The 18,274-nt window shown below is 37.2% G+C and overlaps 1 protein-coding gene across 1 annotated transcript; it reads right to left on the reverse strand.

The window, feature by feature from the left end:
* Window positions 1–259: 259 nt before the first annotated feature.
* On the reverse strand, window positions 260–18,274 carry lmcd1 (LIM and cysteine-rich domains 1). The gene is made up of 7 exons (XM_041981728.1): window positions 17,913–18,274; window positions 10,722–10,828; window positions 7,594–7,849; window positions 4,744–4,893; window positions 4,268–4,522; window positions 2,843–3,061; window positions 260–1,819 (listed from the first exon to the last, which is right to left on the reverse strand). Exons 1-7 carry the CDS (start codon window positions 17,937–17,939, stop codon window positions 1,709–1,711), a joined length of 1,125 nt encoding a protein of 374 aa, XP_041837662.1. The 5' UTR covers window positions 17,940–18,274; the 3' UTR covers window positions 260–1,708.

Genomic DNA, 18,274 nt, shown 5'->3' on the forward strand with positions numbered 1-18,274 from the left:
TAAATAAATACCTTGAAGACACCACTTTAGCTCAATCTCTGCAAAAACGTAACAAATCAATTACTGATGTCTAATCTGTCTCTCAGATTATAGAACATATAATATAATATAATATAATATGATATATAGCAAAATAGCTTAATATTATTAACATATTATTTTTCTGGTAAATTTAATCAGGCACATAATTAGCATAAAGCACTAGTAGAGACAAGTGTTCATGGAAGAATAGTTTTACTGCTTGTTAAAGAAATCAGTCTGAACAGAAAATGGACTTTATAAACAAAAATTAACTTACAAGTTTCAGCCAAACAAATGAAATGTTCACCATGAAAGCTAAATTAAACAAAAGCGTTGGCCAGTGGTAAATACTAATATAGAAACCTGCTGTAGAAAACTCAATAATTCAAATCATTTTTATTCACTCTGTCCAGTTCTGTCAGGTCTAATCACCACATAAAACTTTTCTGACCTAAAACAAATGTTAACATGTGAAAACTGCAAAGGTTAAAACTCAACAGATCAGGATTTGATTTCTTTCCAGAAACTTTAACACAAACATGAACTCTCTCACAATTTCTGAGAAACATACACAGAAGATCGTAAAGTATTTTTATTCCTCAGCTGAATTATTACAGCTGCATAGAATAATTTGTTTTTTTACCGCCAGCAAAGAATTTTCAAAAGTACACTTAGAGAATATCTAACGAAACATCACTAGTCAAATATTTAAAGCATTTTCCTGAAGTTCACAGATTTTAATTAAATCTTTGACTTCACAAATTATTCCACAAGAGGGATTTCTTTTGTTTTTTGTTCCTTAAAAATAATAATATTTTAAAATATATGATAAAAAATATATATGAAATATAAATCAGGTATGTTGGTTTAAATCACCACTTATTACTATTCACTCAAATTATAAGAATTAAAATGAGTTATTGTTATTTTCAAATCATTAGAAAAAAAGGACAAAGTCAAAAAGGTAAAGAGTCACATTAAGATTTTTTTGTTATTCTTCCAAAAACTGAGTAACTCTTGCAGGACAGAAACAACCCAGAAAAATAAACATACAAGTATGGAGCTTCTAAGTTCAGCCTCACCAGAAAAGAGTTTGCTCCTTTGTTGCCACAAACTGGAAATCTTTGGTACAAATGTAATAATTCTTCTTCCTGCAGTTTCGTGATAGAGCTAAAATCTGCCATGTCATTTCATTCATTTTTGATAACCGACATTTAAATCTCTGTTGAGGTTGGATCAGTTACTCTTGATTCTTGATTTGATTGATTTAATTATGTTCTTTAAATTGTCACATCTTGGCTTCTGTAGGGTGAAACCAGGACATCTAGCGTCTGTCACTTTTCATGCTTTAAGAGCTAATAGGTCAACAAAACAACCCATTCATGTCAACTATGCACTTCTCTAAATCTGCTGAGTCTCTAAGTGCTACAGCTTAATGTCCCTTTACGTATTTCAAACAGGATTTATTCATCTGGTCTTTTTTCTCTGTAACATAAAATATTTCATACACTTAAATGTCAGCAATCTAAAGGCTTTCAACACCTCTCGCTTTCCATGAATACATTTTATCATTGTTAATCACAGCTGTGATATAGTGAAGTAACATTTTCATTCGGCACTGCTTGTTTTATTGTTTTATGATAAGGTGTTTTGTAACTAATATCAGCTTCAGCATAGTTTGTGCGTGTCAGTGCTGACATGGAGAATCAAGGCTTTGTCCACATTTCCAGCAGCAGTAATGTTGAGGATGCCACGTCCGTCCATCTTTCGCCGTGAGGAAAGATTTGCAAAAGATGAGCTGAGGAAGGACAAGAGGTTGGGGGTGTAAAGGAAAAGGGGAGATAATTACTCATTTAAAGAAATAGCAAATGAATAGCTGATAATGCTTGTAGAAATCAGATAAATGAGAATATTATATTATATTATATTATATTATAGCTGTGGTTACACTCAACAGGCTGATTCATCTCTTGTCGCTACCTTCCTGCTGTTCTGTTTGAGGCTGATGTGTAACCTGATCTTTAAAACCTGTACTTAACATGTTTGCTGGTCCTGCAAATTGTCCCAGTGTTTGTTCCTGATGCAACAGCTGCAGTATAAGACATCTGCAGCAAAGCGTTTACAAGAGTGAACATGTGAGTATTACAGTAAATAGTACATGGATACATGGACTTGTCATGTATCCGTCCATTGTTATGTAAATGTTTAATTCATTCAAGGTCGCAGCCGCTACCAGGTGACAGGCAGGTTCACCTGGGACAGGTTGCCTGTCCATCACTGGGCCTAAAATAAAGTCTTAAATTGAGTTTTGAAAGCTTAGGGTGGGATGGGATTTGATCTATGTGCTTTATAAATTTTCTAGACTGTTTGTTAATCACTATAGCCACATGCTTCAGTCCTTCAGTCTACTACTTATTTATGAATGGGGGGGAAAACCTGGAGTTGGAGTTGCAGTACATAATTTTTTCACATTAATATGGTGCATCTTACAGCAGAGATTGTTTCCTGATGCAAAGAAATCTGACACTAAAGAGTACCATCTCCATTTATAAGTGATGTCAGGTGTCAGATGTTGCTGTTGAAGTGAAAGCAGTTGCATAGACTGAAGAAAACACTGACTTCATTTACTTATTTCATTTGTGTGAAAGCATATAATCATATGTATGGATATTTGGGACATCAAAGACCGTTTTGGAGAATTACATTTGAAAAACATTTAGTTCTTGTTTAATCTCAATAAATAGTTTTTTATATAAGGTGAATAAATGTGATATGAATCTGAGAATGAAACATAGTCTAGTGATGAAGCAAAGAGACAAACCTCATCGCAGCCTGAACATCGCGGCCACTCCAACTGACAGTAGTGACGTCCACAGAGCAGCTTCTGATTGGACCAGAAGTAGACCAGGTCCACCAGGCCCTGCCCACACTCTGAGCATACGAAGCACTGGGGATGCCACAGGGCGCTGTGGTAACCCGCACGCTCGGCATAAACAACCGGGTTCTCCTTGGCAACTTCGCTGTGGCAACCAGTACAATGCTAGAGGACAGAAACACAAAATGAAGTAGCTTTATAATCAACATGGGGGCAGGTTAAGCAGCACATGTGTGTGTCTGATGCAGAGGGACTTAGACATCTTGATGTGTTATTATAGGATTGATGGAAACTTCTTCATACATCATATGCTCTTCTGGGGCAGCTACTTCAGGGCTACACCACTTCTAGATGAGTTTACTTACACTGGAATGATTTATCTCAAATACTGGAGATCTTCAAAAATCCCATGCTTTCAATAAAGTACTGCAATATAAATGAGCTAACCCCAGGAAGGCCTTCTGGGCCCTTTAACTTTCTCATTAGCAGCTTTAAAACTCTGGAAATCCTGCCTCTATAGATCAGATAGACTTGCTTATTATGATTTCCCTCTGGGGATAAAGCTGAGATCTTTACTAAACCCAAATTTTTTACCTGTTAATTGAAAATATGCATAATTTTATTTTATTTTATTTTATTTTATCTGTAATAATTTCAAATGAAGTTTTACATTATTTTGAAAAATAGTCCTATTGTTCTGCTTAACATTTCTTTTATTTATTTATTTTTTTTATATTGTCCAGCACATTTGTTGTGTTTAAAAGACTCTGTGACACCGTGCACAGCCAAGAGAGCAGCAGGATGCAGACATGTGGATTACATGTGGACTTGTGCTTATTTCTTTTCCATAACAGAACATGACACAGCATGACATGAAGCATATAAAACGCAGCATGTAATAAAAGTGGGCAGGGTCAGTTCTTTAACTGTAACTATTAAAAAATAACATAAAAACATCAGAAATGATGTTCTTGTTAAGTCAGAATAAAGTAAACAAACTTTCTTTGTAACTACATATCATGGACAAACACTGTGACAAACACTGACAGTTATTACATGGAGGAAACATCGTCAGTGTGATTGTCTACTTTGTTTTACAACTGTGGCAAGATTAATAACAGCATTTGTAAAACAGTCTCAACAGAATAAAAAACAACACATAGCTATTCTAGATTTCACTCACAATACAATATATTATTTGCAGAGCACTTAATTAGCCATGACACAGAAAAACTTTTTATTTTACTTTCAGGTATATTGAAGGAGACGTAACATGCTGTAGAAAGGTTTTAGAAATAAGAACTAAATTTTTACTTGTATGAAGGAACCAGCAGAATTGGACAGGGTGCATTTTCCATCTTATTAACTCACATATTCAGTCTTGTCATCTGTTCCGTTAGTGGCAGCAGAAGCAACGGAGGTGAGGCTGCTGTTGGTGGATGTGTGCTGCTGCTGCTGCTGCTGCTGCTGCACAGCATCTTTCTTGTCACTGCGATCCTTTGCTTCCTTCGCTGTCCTCTGGATGGATGCTTCCCTCAGACCTCCAGCCTCACCAGGCAAGGCCACCTCACCCACCCCCAGCACCTCCTGTTTGTACTGCTTCACAAAGAGCAACATGGAGGAAATCTAGGTGGAGAAGTTGAAGGCAGCATCAGTTTCATATCTTATAATTATTTATTAATTATTCATATTGATGTGATGTTCAGTTCAGTTTACTGCGCAAGTTTAATCAATGACCTAAGGCAGCTTCTGCATGCATGTATGGAGATAATTGTGTGTTGCATAAGGTCAAACAAACATAAAGCTGTTTGTCTTGTTGATAATCAGGTCCTGGTAAAATAATTTACCTCCTCCTCACTGGCCAGGCTCTGACATTTCATAGGGTCCTGATCATAGATGGGGAGTTGGCTGAGGAGCTGTCTGCGACGCTCCAGCGCTCCATCAGTACCTGAGACGGGGCGTTGACTCTCTGGGAGGAGCTCCATGTACTGCATGGCCTACAGGGGATAAAGGGAGCTATAGTTCTGGTTGGTTCTACTTATAATTTTACAATGGATGACAGCATAGAGGTTCCATCTTATGTTCAGTGATTCAACTGTTGAATATAAGAAAAAATAAAAACTGTCTACTTTCTTTCTTTCTTTCTTTCTTTCTTTCTGTCTTTCTGTCTTTCTTTCTGTCTTTCTTTCTTTCTGTTTTATTTTTTTCTACCAATTTAATTAAAAATGAACATTTCATGTATTGGAAACAGCCTAATCCTGTCTTACACATTTGCTGCATTGACTGTGAGTGCACCAGCTTATGGTCACAATCAACTTGCTCAAATGTCAGCGCCTCTGTGTCTGAAAGCATGAAAGTTATTGTTAGAAATACTCCACACATTGGAAGAAGACGTGTGTCTGTCCCATTGTATTTGGGATCATAAATTTCTAATCTTTCTTTCAGTGTTGGGATCTGATGAGTGCATCAGATGAATCAGATCAGAGAAGCAGTCTGTTGTTTGCAGAAATACTCTGATTACACAGCAGCTGTGGGGTGTATCAGTGATGGACAAGAAGCTGAGTACAGAGAACTGATCAGTCATTTTGTGACATGATGCAGAAACAATCACCTCAGCTTGAATACAAACAAAACAAACGAGATGATTGTTGACTTCAGGAGGAACAGGAGTAAACAAAGCACATTACAACTAATTGCTATTTTAAGTCCTTTATTCCTGCTATCATAGAGTTTTCCATTAGCACAGCAGGCGGGGAAAACTGGATTGCAAAATATGCATGGTTCACTGGGATTAATAAAGTTGTTTAAATCTGAATCAAACAGGTAGGAAAAACTATGATAGTCATAGACAAAAAAACTTGCAGGTTCCTCTTTTAAGCCAGTGTTTAATTTGTCCCTCCTGAGATGCTGTAACTGGGCAGAGTGGTGACAAACGTGACCAGCTGCATCCTTGAACATAAACCCATCATTTCAAGTTATGTTACATTAATTAAAAGAATAAATATAAAAAGAATAAGTATGACATTACATTAGGGTTCTTAAGTAACCAGCCAGGACATCCTTGTAAAAGAGATTTTTATTCTCAGTGGATAATTTCCTGGTTAAAGATTAATAATAAATAATAACCTGTATAACTTGAATTCTGGTTTATAATCACACAAAATCTGTTTAGGTTTTAACATACCTGAAAGGATTGCTAAAAATCTCTGCATTTCACTTTAAGTTATGAGCCCCACCTTCCTGGTTTCATCTTCTTTGGACCCCCCTATTAATTCCTCCCATACCCCTCCCCTTTCGTAGAAATCTCTTGTAGGAGAGGTGGGTGCAATCATCATTTAATATTTTCTTTATAACAATCTACCCTATTGTTTCTTTTACTTTGTATGTAAAGTTTTAGTTCTATCATCAAAACCATACGTTTCTAACTGATGACGTGACGATGTTTAAATACTGAAGCTATATTCTGGGGTTCAGTCCTGAGATTAAATGTAGTTTCTGTTTTTATTTCTATGGGAACTGGAGCGGGCAGATTTACATGGTGGTTTTTATTTTTCTTTGGTTTTCTCAGGTATGTTAAAATGAAAGCAAGTGTACAATTTGTGAAATGCATGTATATTGCTTTAGAATAGCGAACATCACACCCTTTATTCTTCTTTAAGCGTGGAAGTGGAGAGGGCAGATTTACATGGTGAATTTCATTTTTCTTTGTTCTCTGCAAATAAACAGGGTCTGTTTCTCCAAAAGATCACGCCATCACCAGCACAACACAGAAACTCACTGGTTACACTTAGATCAGGTTAAATGTTACAGGTTGGAAATTCCAATTAGGGATTCAAATTGGGATTAGGAAAAAAAATATCCTTCAAACATCAACAAATTCTTTTATATATTTACTGAATGAAAGGTCATATCCCAGTGTGTAAAAAACACAAATGTGGTGCACAATTCACCTCAATATGCATGAATGCAAAGATTTTGGTTTTGTACCTAATCCTATTTTTAATAGTAAAATAGTTTAATTTGCATATAAAAACATATAAAAACATCTCCAGTGTTTTACTGACTGTCACTTTGTCTCTGCAGTGTGTCTGTTCATCACTGAGTTCCCACTACTAAAACCTGAGCATCAACTTCTGCTATCACGGCGTCCAGGTGTTTTCAGTGACACGTCTCTGCGTTGTCAGATTACTAGTACTAGTGAGACAGTGACTAACCGTCTGGAGCTGCACTAGCAAACTCAGGCAAACCAATTTTTGGCTGAAACAAGCAGGATGCTAAAGATTTTTGGAGGCACATGTGGAGAACAGTCTCTGTTGGATTTGGATCTGTCTCTACAAGCTCAGCCACAGTTATGTCTGTCATCATTATAATTATAGGTTGTAGAACCTAAAACCTGTTTTTAATGGAGACCAGACAGCTCAAACTGATTGGCACAAAGAAGGCTGCACAAGCAGCACTGAATTTTAAACTAAACTAAATCACTAAATATGGAAAATATTTTCTCTTGACAGAGTAAAAAAGAGAAAAAGGACACACAGGTTCTCTTTTTTTGGTTAATCTTTCTGTCAAAAAGAGATGAGTTTGCAGACTGACAGTTAAGGTTAAAGAAACAACTAAAAAACAACTTTATCCTCTAGTTTTCTTGTTTACAGTAAGAAGGAGAGCAACAGTTTCCTACTCCTCACACAGATCCTCACCAGTTTCTGGCTGAGGCCAGCTGGCGCCCAGTCGTATGTTGTGGTATTGAAGGTTGGATCTTTGCGTGAAACCACCGGATTTGTCACGATCATCCGGTTTCTCTTGTACATGCGAAGGCCTCCGCCTCCTTTGACCTTTGCTGTCAAGTGGGAGCTTGGTGAGTCTGCAAGCAGGCGTCCCATTCGTTGATCATCCTCCAGGTCATTTCCAGGAACATGGTCGGTGGTGCTGCAGCTGCACTTCATGCAGGCTTTCCTGCACAGAGGACAGGCCAAGAGGGATGAGAGAAGAACTAAAGACTGTCAGACCATGCTGTTTTCTGTCTTACTCGACTGTTTCTTGTTTATTTGTGTAAGAGTTTGTAATAATAATTTTTTCCTTTTTAAATTGTCCTTTGCAGAACAACTGTAATGGAGTTCAGTTTGTCTTCTTTTGCACCAAAATACTGTAAACGCACCATGAAGCAAAACTCAAATTATTCCAATAATTATTTGGTCATAATCTAGAATTAAAGCTGCCACATCTCTTTCAACAAGAGATAACTTATGTTTTTTTTTTTTAACATGACTAAAACACTCTTGCCCTGAGTACACCATTAGTTTTCTTTTTGAGATCTTACGTATTCCATTTGAACAAACTGGCCCTCTTATGAAATTAACATCAAAGCATTTGGTGTATTTTGTATGGAAGAAGCTTCAAATTATACTTTGGAAGTTTCCTTTTTATTTAAGAGAGTATAGAGCCTGAAGAGAAGAGATTGGGTTAGGGTGAACAACCATCACAGTAGCTAACCTGTCATTTCTGAGTGGAGTTTTGGGTTTTGTAGAACAGCTAGCAAAGTCTGACTGCATTGAGAAAGGCATTAAAGTGGTGTGAACTCTGTGATGTTGGCTATATTGTGTTTATATTGTGTTTGTCAGAGGCTAAAAAAAAACAATAACAATATCGGTGGGTCACTTTTAGAGGCATATGATAGTTTGTTTATAGCCTCTGCTTCAGAAAATTGGATAAAGATGAGTGATCTGACACGATTTAGAACTTAGCAAAAAGAAATAAGGAGCTTGTGTTTGGTTGTTAATTTCTACCTTTTATTAATACCAATTAGTGTCGCTTTAGGCATCACTGGAAAGCCTGATTAGTCACAAGGAGTTTTACCTGCAAGGACTGCGTTTCTGTAAAATGAACATAGATACATACAAACATAGTGCCCTCCAAAAATGTTCTTACATCCCTTGCAGCCTTCTTCTATTGGTATTAATTTTTGTTCTAAAATTCCAGTGTTATCAGGGCTGTCAGTCAAGATGTTTGACTGGCAACAAACTGATAGGCTTATTGGAATGAGATTCTGGAGCCAGTGGCAATCCCATTCCTGAATAATATAACCTGAATAACTTTTCTGAATGCAATATGGTTAATGGTTATATGTCACGGAGGTTGCCTGTGGTTAGATTCTCCCAGCTATCCCTGAAGGCATCTTTCCTCCGGTGCGCTCCTGATTGTTGATGCGCTCCACCTGCGCTGCTTGCTTTATTTACCAGTGCACAGCACCACTCCTTTGCCAGATCGTCTCGGTTTACCCTGCACGTTTCCAGCCATTATTGCCTGCCTGTCTGCCTGTGTTCTGATCTCCGACCCGTTTTCTGACCTGGAATACCTGATCCTGCCTGCCCCCTGTCTGGTAACTTTGCTGTCTATTGTTTGGAACCTGTCTGTGCATTGACCCTTGGACTGTCTTTGGATTTGATTATTGGATTTGGATAACTGGATTACTTGTTTGGATATTGGATACAGGACTTCGGACTTGGATCTGGATGTGGATGTGATCTTGGAGATTCCCCCCTAACATTACCTGTCCTCTATCTCCTCCCCAGAGGATTCAGTGGACCTCAGGGCTCTTAGGCCAAACTAACTGTTTTTCCCCTTCAGTTTTGCCACCAGCCTTGTCTCACTCTTCACATCACCACAGCCCCAGTGGATCTCTCACCGCCCTCCCAGTACAGCGAGTCCCCCTGCGTCCTTCCTCTCCTTGGCCGGTACGTAAGACGTCATTATTCTTACATCCCCATTATTGCCACGCTTTTGCTCACCTGGATCTCCTATTCTCACAGGCCAGTGGGTGACATCTCCAGACCCGGATTTCCTGAGCAGTATTCAGTCCCTTATAATAAACCTGTTTTCTTACCCAACCCTCTGTCCTGATCTTCTTGTGGTCCAGCTTGCTGAACCGTTACAGTTATGTTTTCCTTTTATTCTGTTGACTCAACCAGGAAGGTTTGAAAACCTTTTGAACCTTTGTAAAAGCTTTCAGTAAACCAGAGTGGGTAGTAATGGATTAAATGTAATGGAAATTAAACACATTAGGAACAATAAATACATTTTAAAACTCTGTAATTCAGTTATATTTACATGACTCAGGTTTGTGAACTTGATGTCAAGCTCTGCACAAGTCTGTTATTTGCCCTTTGATTTAAGTCTGGTGTGTTGCAGCACTATTAAGGATCCCTGCTTTAGTGCCTTTACATTCATTGACCTTTCTAAAAAAATATTAATTACATATCAACCAGGCGGAGTTTCTAATGTAACCAAATGGACAGGAACCATGAAAAAGTCTTTACGGCAGTAACTTGCTTACACTACTGTTGGCAAAGATGAAAAATGTTTTGTAGGTCCTTTACACCAGAGGTCCCCAACCCTGGTCCTCAAGGCCCACTATCCTGCAGGTCTTAGATGTCTCCCTGCTGCAACACACCTGATTCAAATGAATGGCTCAGTTGCAGACTTGTGCAGAGCCTGTCAGAGAGCCGTTTAATTTGAATCAGGTGTGTTGCAGCAGGGAGACATCTAAGACCTGCAGGATAGTGGGCCTTGAGGACCAGGGTTGGGGACCTCTGCTTTACACAACAACTATATTTATCTCTACTATGTAATTTTTAAGCTTATGGGAACTGCACTGTCAGCTAATGAATAACCGTATGATGTTCCGTCAAAACCCAAACCACATTTTTTTTTTTTTCTTTTTGAGAACAGATGTGTAGAAAAGAGAAGGAGAGCTGGTGAAACTGCAGGAAGTTTTCGTTTATTTTTCTTTTGCTTTTAGAACAGTTAGGTTAAAAAAAAACAGCTGTACCTCCAAGAATGTGGCTGATATCCAGAGCAGCTCTCCTCACATATGAGACATTTTGGTGCACCTCCTTCTCCTCCTCCAGCACCAACTGCAGTCGCTCTTACAGACATCTGCGAGGAGACACAGGCGAACAGCAAAATAATGGATGGGTATCTTTAGTTTAGAAATATATTAATAATAATAATAAAACATTTGGAGAGCTTTCTAGCTACTTAAATAATTCGTAAGAAGCTCAGAGTGCTGCTAGCAACAAGCTAATAGCTTGCTAATTGTCATCACTAGCTCTCAGAAAGCTGTTAGCAATCAAGATAAAGAGGTGGTTTGCTCACTTGACTTTCTGCCTTTTCATGACCTCTTCATTTACCAAAAAAGCCATGAAATATTTGTATTTTGTAAGCGTTTAGTAATAAATATTCCACACAGACTTATTTGCTATATTTTTAGCTCTTGGGGTTAACTGGATTAAACCAACATTAAAGCCTGCTTTCTCATTTACCTTGAGATAACAAAATGACATGAATGAAATTAAAAATATCATTTACACTGTTTGATAATGTTATTAAAGCAAGAAGATAGTCTAAATTAAGTTTACAGTTAGCTCAAACAACTAGCCAAAAGCAGTCTGATACAACAATCTTAGCTATTTTTTAAAATATATTGTATATATTCAGCCAACTTCGGCCATGATGAATACTGTGATTTGTTGGTCAAAGCTCTGCAAAAAAAGTTAGTTGGTGGCCCAAGAAGTTCACAAAAACATCACAGAAAAAGTATACTAAAAAATCATTTAGTTTAATTAAAACAAAGCAACACCTGGTACAGTACAAATACATTAAAAGCTTTTACAGTTAAGTGGAGAGGATATGGAGAAGAAAATAGTATATTAGCAAACTGAGGTAGTATTAAGGACAACGTTGTGTGCTGAGGTTTGTGGATGAACAAGAAAAGTTGTTTTTGACCATTTCTCAATGGGTGTGGAAGGATGAGAAGGCATTACAGACACACATGACACAGGCAGGAAAGATGATCTCACCGGCCCTCCCAATTACATCATCATCACCGTCTCTACAAACACTGCTGATCCTCGACTACATCTCACGCTGTTTACTCTGTTAGAATTGCATGTTTTTGTCCTAATGAGAAATCATCAGTACCTGGAAATTTACAGTTATTGAACTTTAGGAAATAGTTTTAAGGTCGACTTTCTAGTCATTTCTGGAGGTTTTAGTCAAGCACATCGCTGAGAGTAAAGCATCTTGACAGCTAAATTTGTACACATATGAGCAGAGTGTTTAGAAATTTAGGAGTGAGTGCATTTTTGGCAGGCTGTTAGTTTCTGATACACCCTAAGGGTGGTTTTAGGGTTCAAACATGATTTTAGAGTACAGGTCAGGAATAATTTGTTATTTTTAAGGTGGCAGTAAGGGCTTTGTTGTTGAATTATGTCAACACAACTCTAGAAAAATTATGTGTGAAATGATAAACTGCTTTTTAAGCCTCTGGCAGGATACTCGACAGTGACAACAACCTGCTGCTCTTTGTCTGACGGACTGCCCTCCTGTCCATCTGTCACCAGGTATTAACAAGGTCATATCTGCTGGCAGTGTGATGCCAGAATTCATAAACATAACGTGCTTCATACCTACAGAGAACTGTGCGCTTTTATATAAGAGTAGATTACAGATGCTAAACCTGGTTGCAGGGATTAGCTCCCATTCAGACATTTAAACTGGAGAACATTCATCAGAGTGGGAAAATCAAGGCTATGTGCCCAGGTGGAAAAGTCATGCTGAGACAAGAAGAGAGCTGACACAAGCTTATTGTCAAAAAGATCATTTCATCATTTTGTTTCAACAGCAACCCAAGAAATTGGACATTTTATGACATATTTATTTACTCCTCCTAAAGATTTATATGGTTGTAAATCAAGTATTAGCCAACTGTTGTACTACAGCTACTCTTGAATTTGTTATACTGGCAAACATTGAATAATTATTCACTCTGTTGATATAGTATACATAGTATTGTAATCAAACTTGTGATTTACACCCCTTGTAAGTAGCCTGTTCTGCCATTTTAGACATTCTGTACACAAAACAATAATATATGTTGCATCTTGTGCAATGGCACCACTCCTGAGTGTTTACTGTTGAGAACATGTAGCATTAGATGCAGACAACAAATTCTGCTGCAGCTGAAAACATTTTCATTCCAGCAAGCTTTTAATTAAACAAGGGGTTTTGTGGCTGTGTGTTTGTGGTATTTTGTGTGTTATTTTCTTTTTTTTTTATTCCTATTATAAAACACATTGTGGGTTTTTTTCTGTGAAAGGTGCTACAATGATTTCTTTCCTTCCTTCCTTCCTTCCTTCCTTCTTCCAAATATACTTAGTAGCTGGAAGGTAGGTGGGGTAAAGTTAAAATATAAGATCAAATGTGAAAAAAAAAAAAAAAAGACTTAGAAAAGCAATTTTCCACTTTTTTATGCAATATAATTGTAGGACTAGGTTTAGGACATGAATATACGTGGCTAGGTTTAGGAAGACAGTTGTGAGGTATAAATCACAGTATTTTGCTTGATCAACGAAATGAGGCAACAGTATATTTTGACTTTTGCCAGCAGAGTTCTGACAAAACAGCAAAATATGATGTTGTTGGAGTAAGAACAGGTTGTATTTTCCAAATATCCCTACCCTGAATGGAATGTTTGCATAAGTGAACAAAGCCTAAAATATAAACATTTTATCCTATGAGTTTAGCCCTGTCAGGTTGTCTTTTAGGCCTCTGCTTAAAAATTACATATCCATAATGAAACCACGAGGCTATTTAAATACTTTTAGAGTCATAGTGAAAGGAAGATTTGTGAAATCTGTTAAGCTGTGTAATTATTAGTACATGTTCTACTGGTGAAGAATAAATGAAGATGGCACAAAACACAATGAAAGTTAAATTCTTTTCTACAGCTTGTCTGTCTTGTTTTATAAATTCTTCTGATTATTGTCAGTTTTGTTTTCTTAAAGATGTTTCAGGTGTTGTTGTTTGTTTCCTTACAGGTGTAGCATCTGGTTGTTTTTTTTCTGCTAAGCTTGAACAGCTGATGTTGTTGCCTTATAGCTGTAGCATCCTTTTTTCTCTCTCTCTTGTCTCTTCACTCTCTTTTTTCTTTCATTTATTTTCTTCTTTCTTCTTCTCCCCCCCCCCCGCCCCCCCTTTTTTTTTTTTTTTACAATGATCTGGCACCCCCCTTAAAATTATCCTAGGACCTGGTGGTCGGAACCCCCAATTCTAGAAAGGCTGACCCAGAGAAAACAAACTTGTTTTCTTGTGATGTTGTTTTTATTCCTCGTGTTACTAAGGGGGTTAATTGTGAGCCAGTGTGACAGATCATAAGTTATAAAAGAGACACACATGTGGCCTTATAATGACAGCTGACAGATGAGTGTATTAGAGGTGTGAAACAAGTGTGTGACAACAACAGGACTTCTGTTCAGCCTGTGTTAATAAGGTCACAGTGATGATAGCTGGGACAGAAAAGGCTGAATAATAACAAAACTTCCTTACAGTTATCTAGAATATGTCGACTGACAGGGGGTGTGTCTTCATGATGATAGCACTGAGTTACATTGATATAAGGCTGTAATAAATACTAAATTTTAATATAAATTGATAGTTCAGTCTGGAAAAAGATAATAAATAAATGAATAAAATGTTGAATATAGCTGATTAATAACTTCATTATTTAAATCAATCACCCTTTTTGTGGATTAAAACAAAATATGAAGTTATACCTGGATCAACACTTCTAGGTTTTATGTCAGGCAGCTCCTATTTCTCACCTTTTCTGAAGTAAGAAAGAGCAACAAATGCAGCATTAGAATCCACTCTGAATGAGTTCTTACCAACAATGCACAGGAGAAAACTCTTTCTGAGGAAAATGTGCTGCAGCTCTATATTTAGGAGTCAGATAAGGCGAGTATGTTGTAGGTGGCTCAAACTTGGCCAAGTTATTTAAAATATGTCAGCTATGTGAAATGCAAAGTGCAGGAAACGATGTCAGATAAGAGGCTGGAGGTCGCAGGACATAATTCAACAAGCTGCAATTACGGTCCTGAGTCTGAGTCCAAGCCAAGAACTGTGACTCGTGACATCCTCCACATTTCCTGTTGGCCTGCTTTTAGAATAAACCCAAAAAAAGTCAAACAACTCAATTGAAATTTCAAGTGGTGTCACTGTCTCCATCCAATTATTATTGTGATTCACATTTAAAGAGATTAAAAAATGATGAATTTGTAATTGGTATGTTATGCAATTGCATTAATCTGTTAATCTGTTGGTTAATTGATGGACAAATGATCTGTTTGACTCACTTCAACTATTTTAATACAAAAATGTCAAATGTATTTTAGTCTGAACATTATACCCCCTGTTTTTCTATTTTTCCTGCTCAGATGGTCACTTAAATTCTCTTTTGTTTTGGTTAAAGTCAGATTCAGCACAGACCAGATTTGATGCTTTCATGTCAAAATGATTGTTCATTCAACACATGCATTAAAACCTCTTTATCTTTATTGTTTGTATCAATGCCAGAAACAACTAAACATCATATTTGTGCAGCCATTTGAGAGATTAGGTTTAGACACATGAACTATTCTGAAATGGACACTGTTGAAGGAAATATCCTGATGACGTTAGGCTCTGGAGGACAGCAAGCATTTATGATGAGGAAAAGAAAATCAAGTGTTTGCTGCATTAGAGGGTTACTAGCAGTGTTTCATGACATTCAGCCCTGCTATACCATAAAAAACATGTATGGAAAAAATCCCTTTGAGTTATATTAAGGGGGTAAAAAAGGAGTGTTTTTACCTGCCTGTGCAGCATTTTCAGTTCATTTTTGTAAAGTTTTCTGTTTTCAACTAAAACATGACCTCAATTTTATGCACCTGATAACCTTTTTTTTCTTTTCTTTTTTAAGTAACACCTATATTTGGATTTTTAAAAACCTATTAAGACATGGATGACTATTTCTTTTTTATTTATTTCTTTTTTTAACATTTTCAGGTTGATATGAAAAGTACATAACTTTTGTGTGGTGTACATTTTTAAAATGATCTTTAAAGGGTTTTGAAAGCTAGAAAATAGTGTCATTTCTAAATGTCTGTCATAACTGTGTGGCATATATGTTGTCAGTTATTTAAAGAGCTGTGTTAGCACGATACTGGCTGAGGTTTTGGTTAAGAAATTAACTGTTTTCCCAGCATAAACACCAGCTTTCACAGAAAAAAAGCACTGGGGACTGGGGGTTAATTAACAGAAACAATTAATGAATGGTTTATAAATAAAATAATTAGTTATTAAATTGTTTTAACCTGAGCTTTTGTTTGGTATTTTCATCACAGAGGGGCCTCTATATACATATATATATATGTAAATGTATATGTATATGTATATGTGTGTGTGTTGTGTTATTTTCACCCTGGTGATGTAACCTTTTCCAGCTTGGGGGCATTGCTGCAGGGATCAAACCCTCAACAGGTGGCACTGATCTGTCAGGTTATCAGTCTCAGACAAATGTGACCTCTGGACGGACATCCAGCTAAATTACAGGAGGATCTGTGGGAGACAAAGTGCCGCCAAAACAGATCCCACAGGAGGATCAGGTCCGTGCCATCACAGACAGAAAGGGAACATCCTCTTTTAGATAATCACTGCATGTGAACAGGTCAGTCATTTGTCCAATGATTGACTGAATGAATGACTGTCCCAAATATCTTTAACTGTACAACTCAGAGTCTGAATCAGTGGGTCAGAGTGTAAATAAATGATGAATGAGGGGTCAAATGTTTTTGGGCCCATGGACAAAGACATAGTCTAATCCTAAGAAGAGTGTTTATCTACTCATTCAAATGGCCCATAAAGCACACAAATGGACCAGATGACCACTGCTCTTTTGTCTCTAGAAGGGACAAATTATCTTTCGAAAATAGAAGATGGAGTCAAACTGAGGGCCAAAGGGGAGGTAGACTGGGACCGTCTTTCGCCCTTTAACTGCAGCAATTCATTTCAAGTTCCTGCAGACAAATAAATTTGTTTCTCTTCTTTAAATCTGGTCTAAAATCAGGCTAAATACAAACATAAACATCTAGACATAGACCTGCGATCTGGCAATGAGTCCTTTAGTTAAAGGCATCTTTTCCCATAAACGTGATGGGTCGAGAACAGTTTTATTAACTAGTTTCATCCTGTTCAGAAAATATTAATAATAAAAGGAATTGTTATCACTGTTTTGTCTACAGAAATGTTCCATGTTGAAGACAGACAATAAAGATGACCTCTGTGACAAAACTGATGATAAAGACTTGTCTCTTTCATTGTGTGTGGTACATGTCTGCTTCATTGTTTCCCAGTCCATGATGAATGGATGTGCAAGTTAAAAACTTTTAGGCATTCTGGTCTCATGCTGGACATTCAGGGAGAAAATGAATCCTAAGAATCAGATTTGAATGACGAATATGTTTGTTTACTGCTCTAAATAATGTGCTTGATAAGCCTTAATTATTTACCTCAGGTGGCTGGAGACCCATCAGGAAAGATTAAAGACAAAAGTAGCCTTGTCCTCTGAACATGACAGTATAGTAGACGTTATTTGGGCTAACATTTGCTCCTTAAATAGGAGACACTGACACGGTTTAAATGCGTAACTAATGTTAATGTCAAACATATTTTATCTGTGAGTAATATGTAAATGAATCTTTTTTTCAGATTGTTTATTTATTTAATGCACTTATTCCAGGGTTTATTAGATAGACATTTTTTTTATTTCTATTGATTATTTTTAGAAATATATTTATTTAAACTTACTTCCAAAGAGATAACATTAAATCATCATTTGTTATTAAAATATTTAAGACTTAATTAATGTAAAAGTTATCAAATGTCTGATCAGTGAAGAAAAATTAGACGTCTCCGCAGGCGTAAAGTTAAATCTTTTAAACTTAAAATTGATATTTTGATGTCTATGCATGTAAATAAACTGGCAATAAATTTAACTTGAATTCATTAAAGGCTCCTTGTTCCATGACAGGTTTTCCTAGACCTCCACCAGCAGGAAGGGATGCTACATCACATCAGATTAACTGACCCTCTGACCCTTGACCTCTACATCTGTAAGTCTGTACACACATGCAGATGTTTCTACCTTCTCCATGGCTGAGCTCACGTCCATGTTGTCCAGCGTCCGTCAGCAGATCGACTCCTCTGCTTCTCGGCTCCCTCTGCCTCTCCTCTTCCAGAACAATGAGACTTTAAATTCCTTTCCTGTCGACCACACTTCCTCTCTCCCCGCCCACAGTCGCTCCACTGCCTCCCTGCTGCCCTCAGTGATTCAGTTGTCTACACATTCATCCACCTTTTTCTTTTTATCCTCTCCTCGTGTTCTCATCTCTCTCTTCTTTATCCATTTTTTTAAAGCTAACAGAAATTAAAACCTGCTTTCCTTTCCTTCAGCTGTGATCTTTTATCTTTTTTTCCCTCAACTGTGACTCGTCTGGCTGCCAGCTC

Source organism: Melanotaenia boesemani, chromosome 3 (genome assembly GCF_017639745.1).
Source record: "Melanotaenia boesemani isolate fMelBoe1 chromosome 3, fMelBoe1.pri, whole genome shotgun sequence".
Lineage (NCBI taxonomy): Eukaryota > Metazoa > Chordata > Actinopteri > Atheriniformes > Melanotaeniidae > Melanotaenia > Melanotaenia boesemani.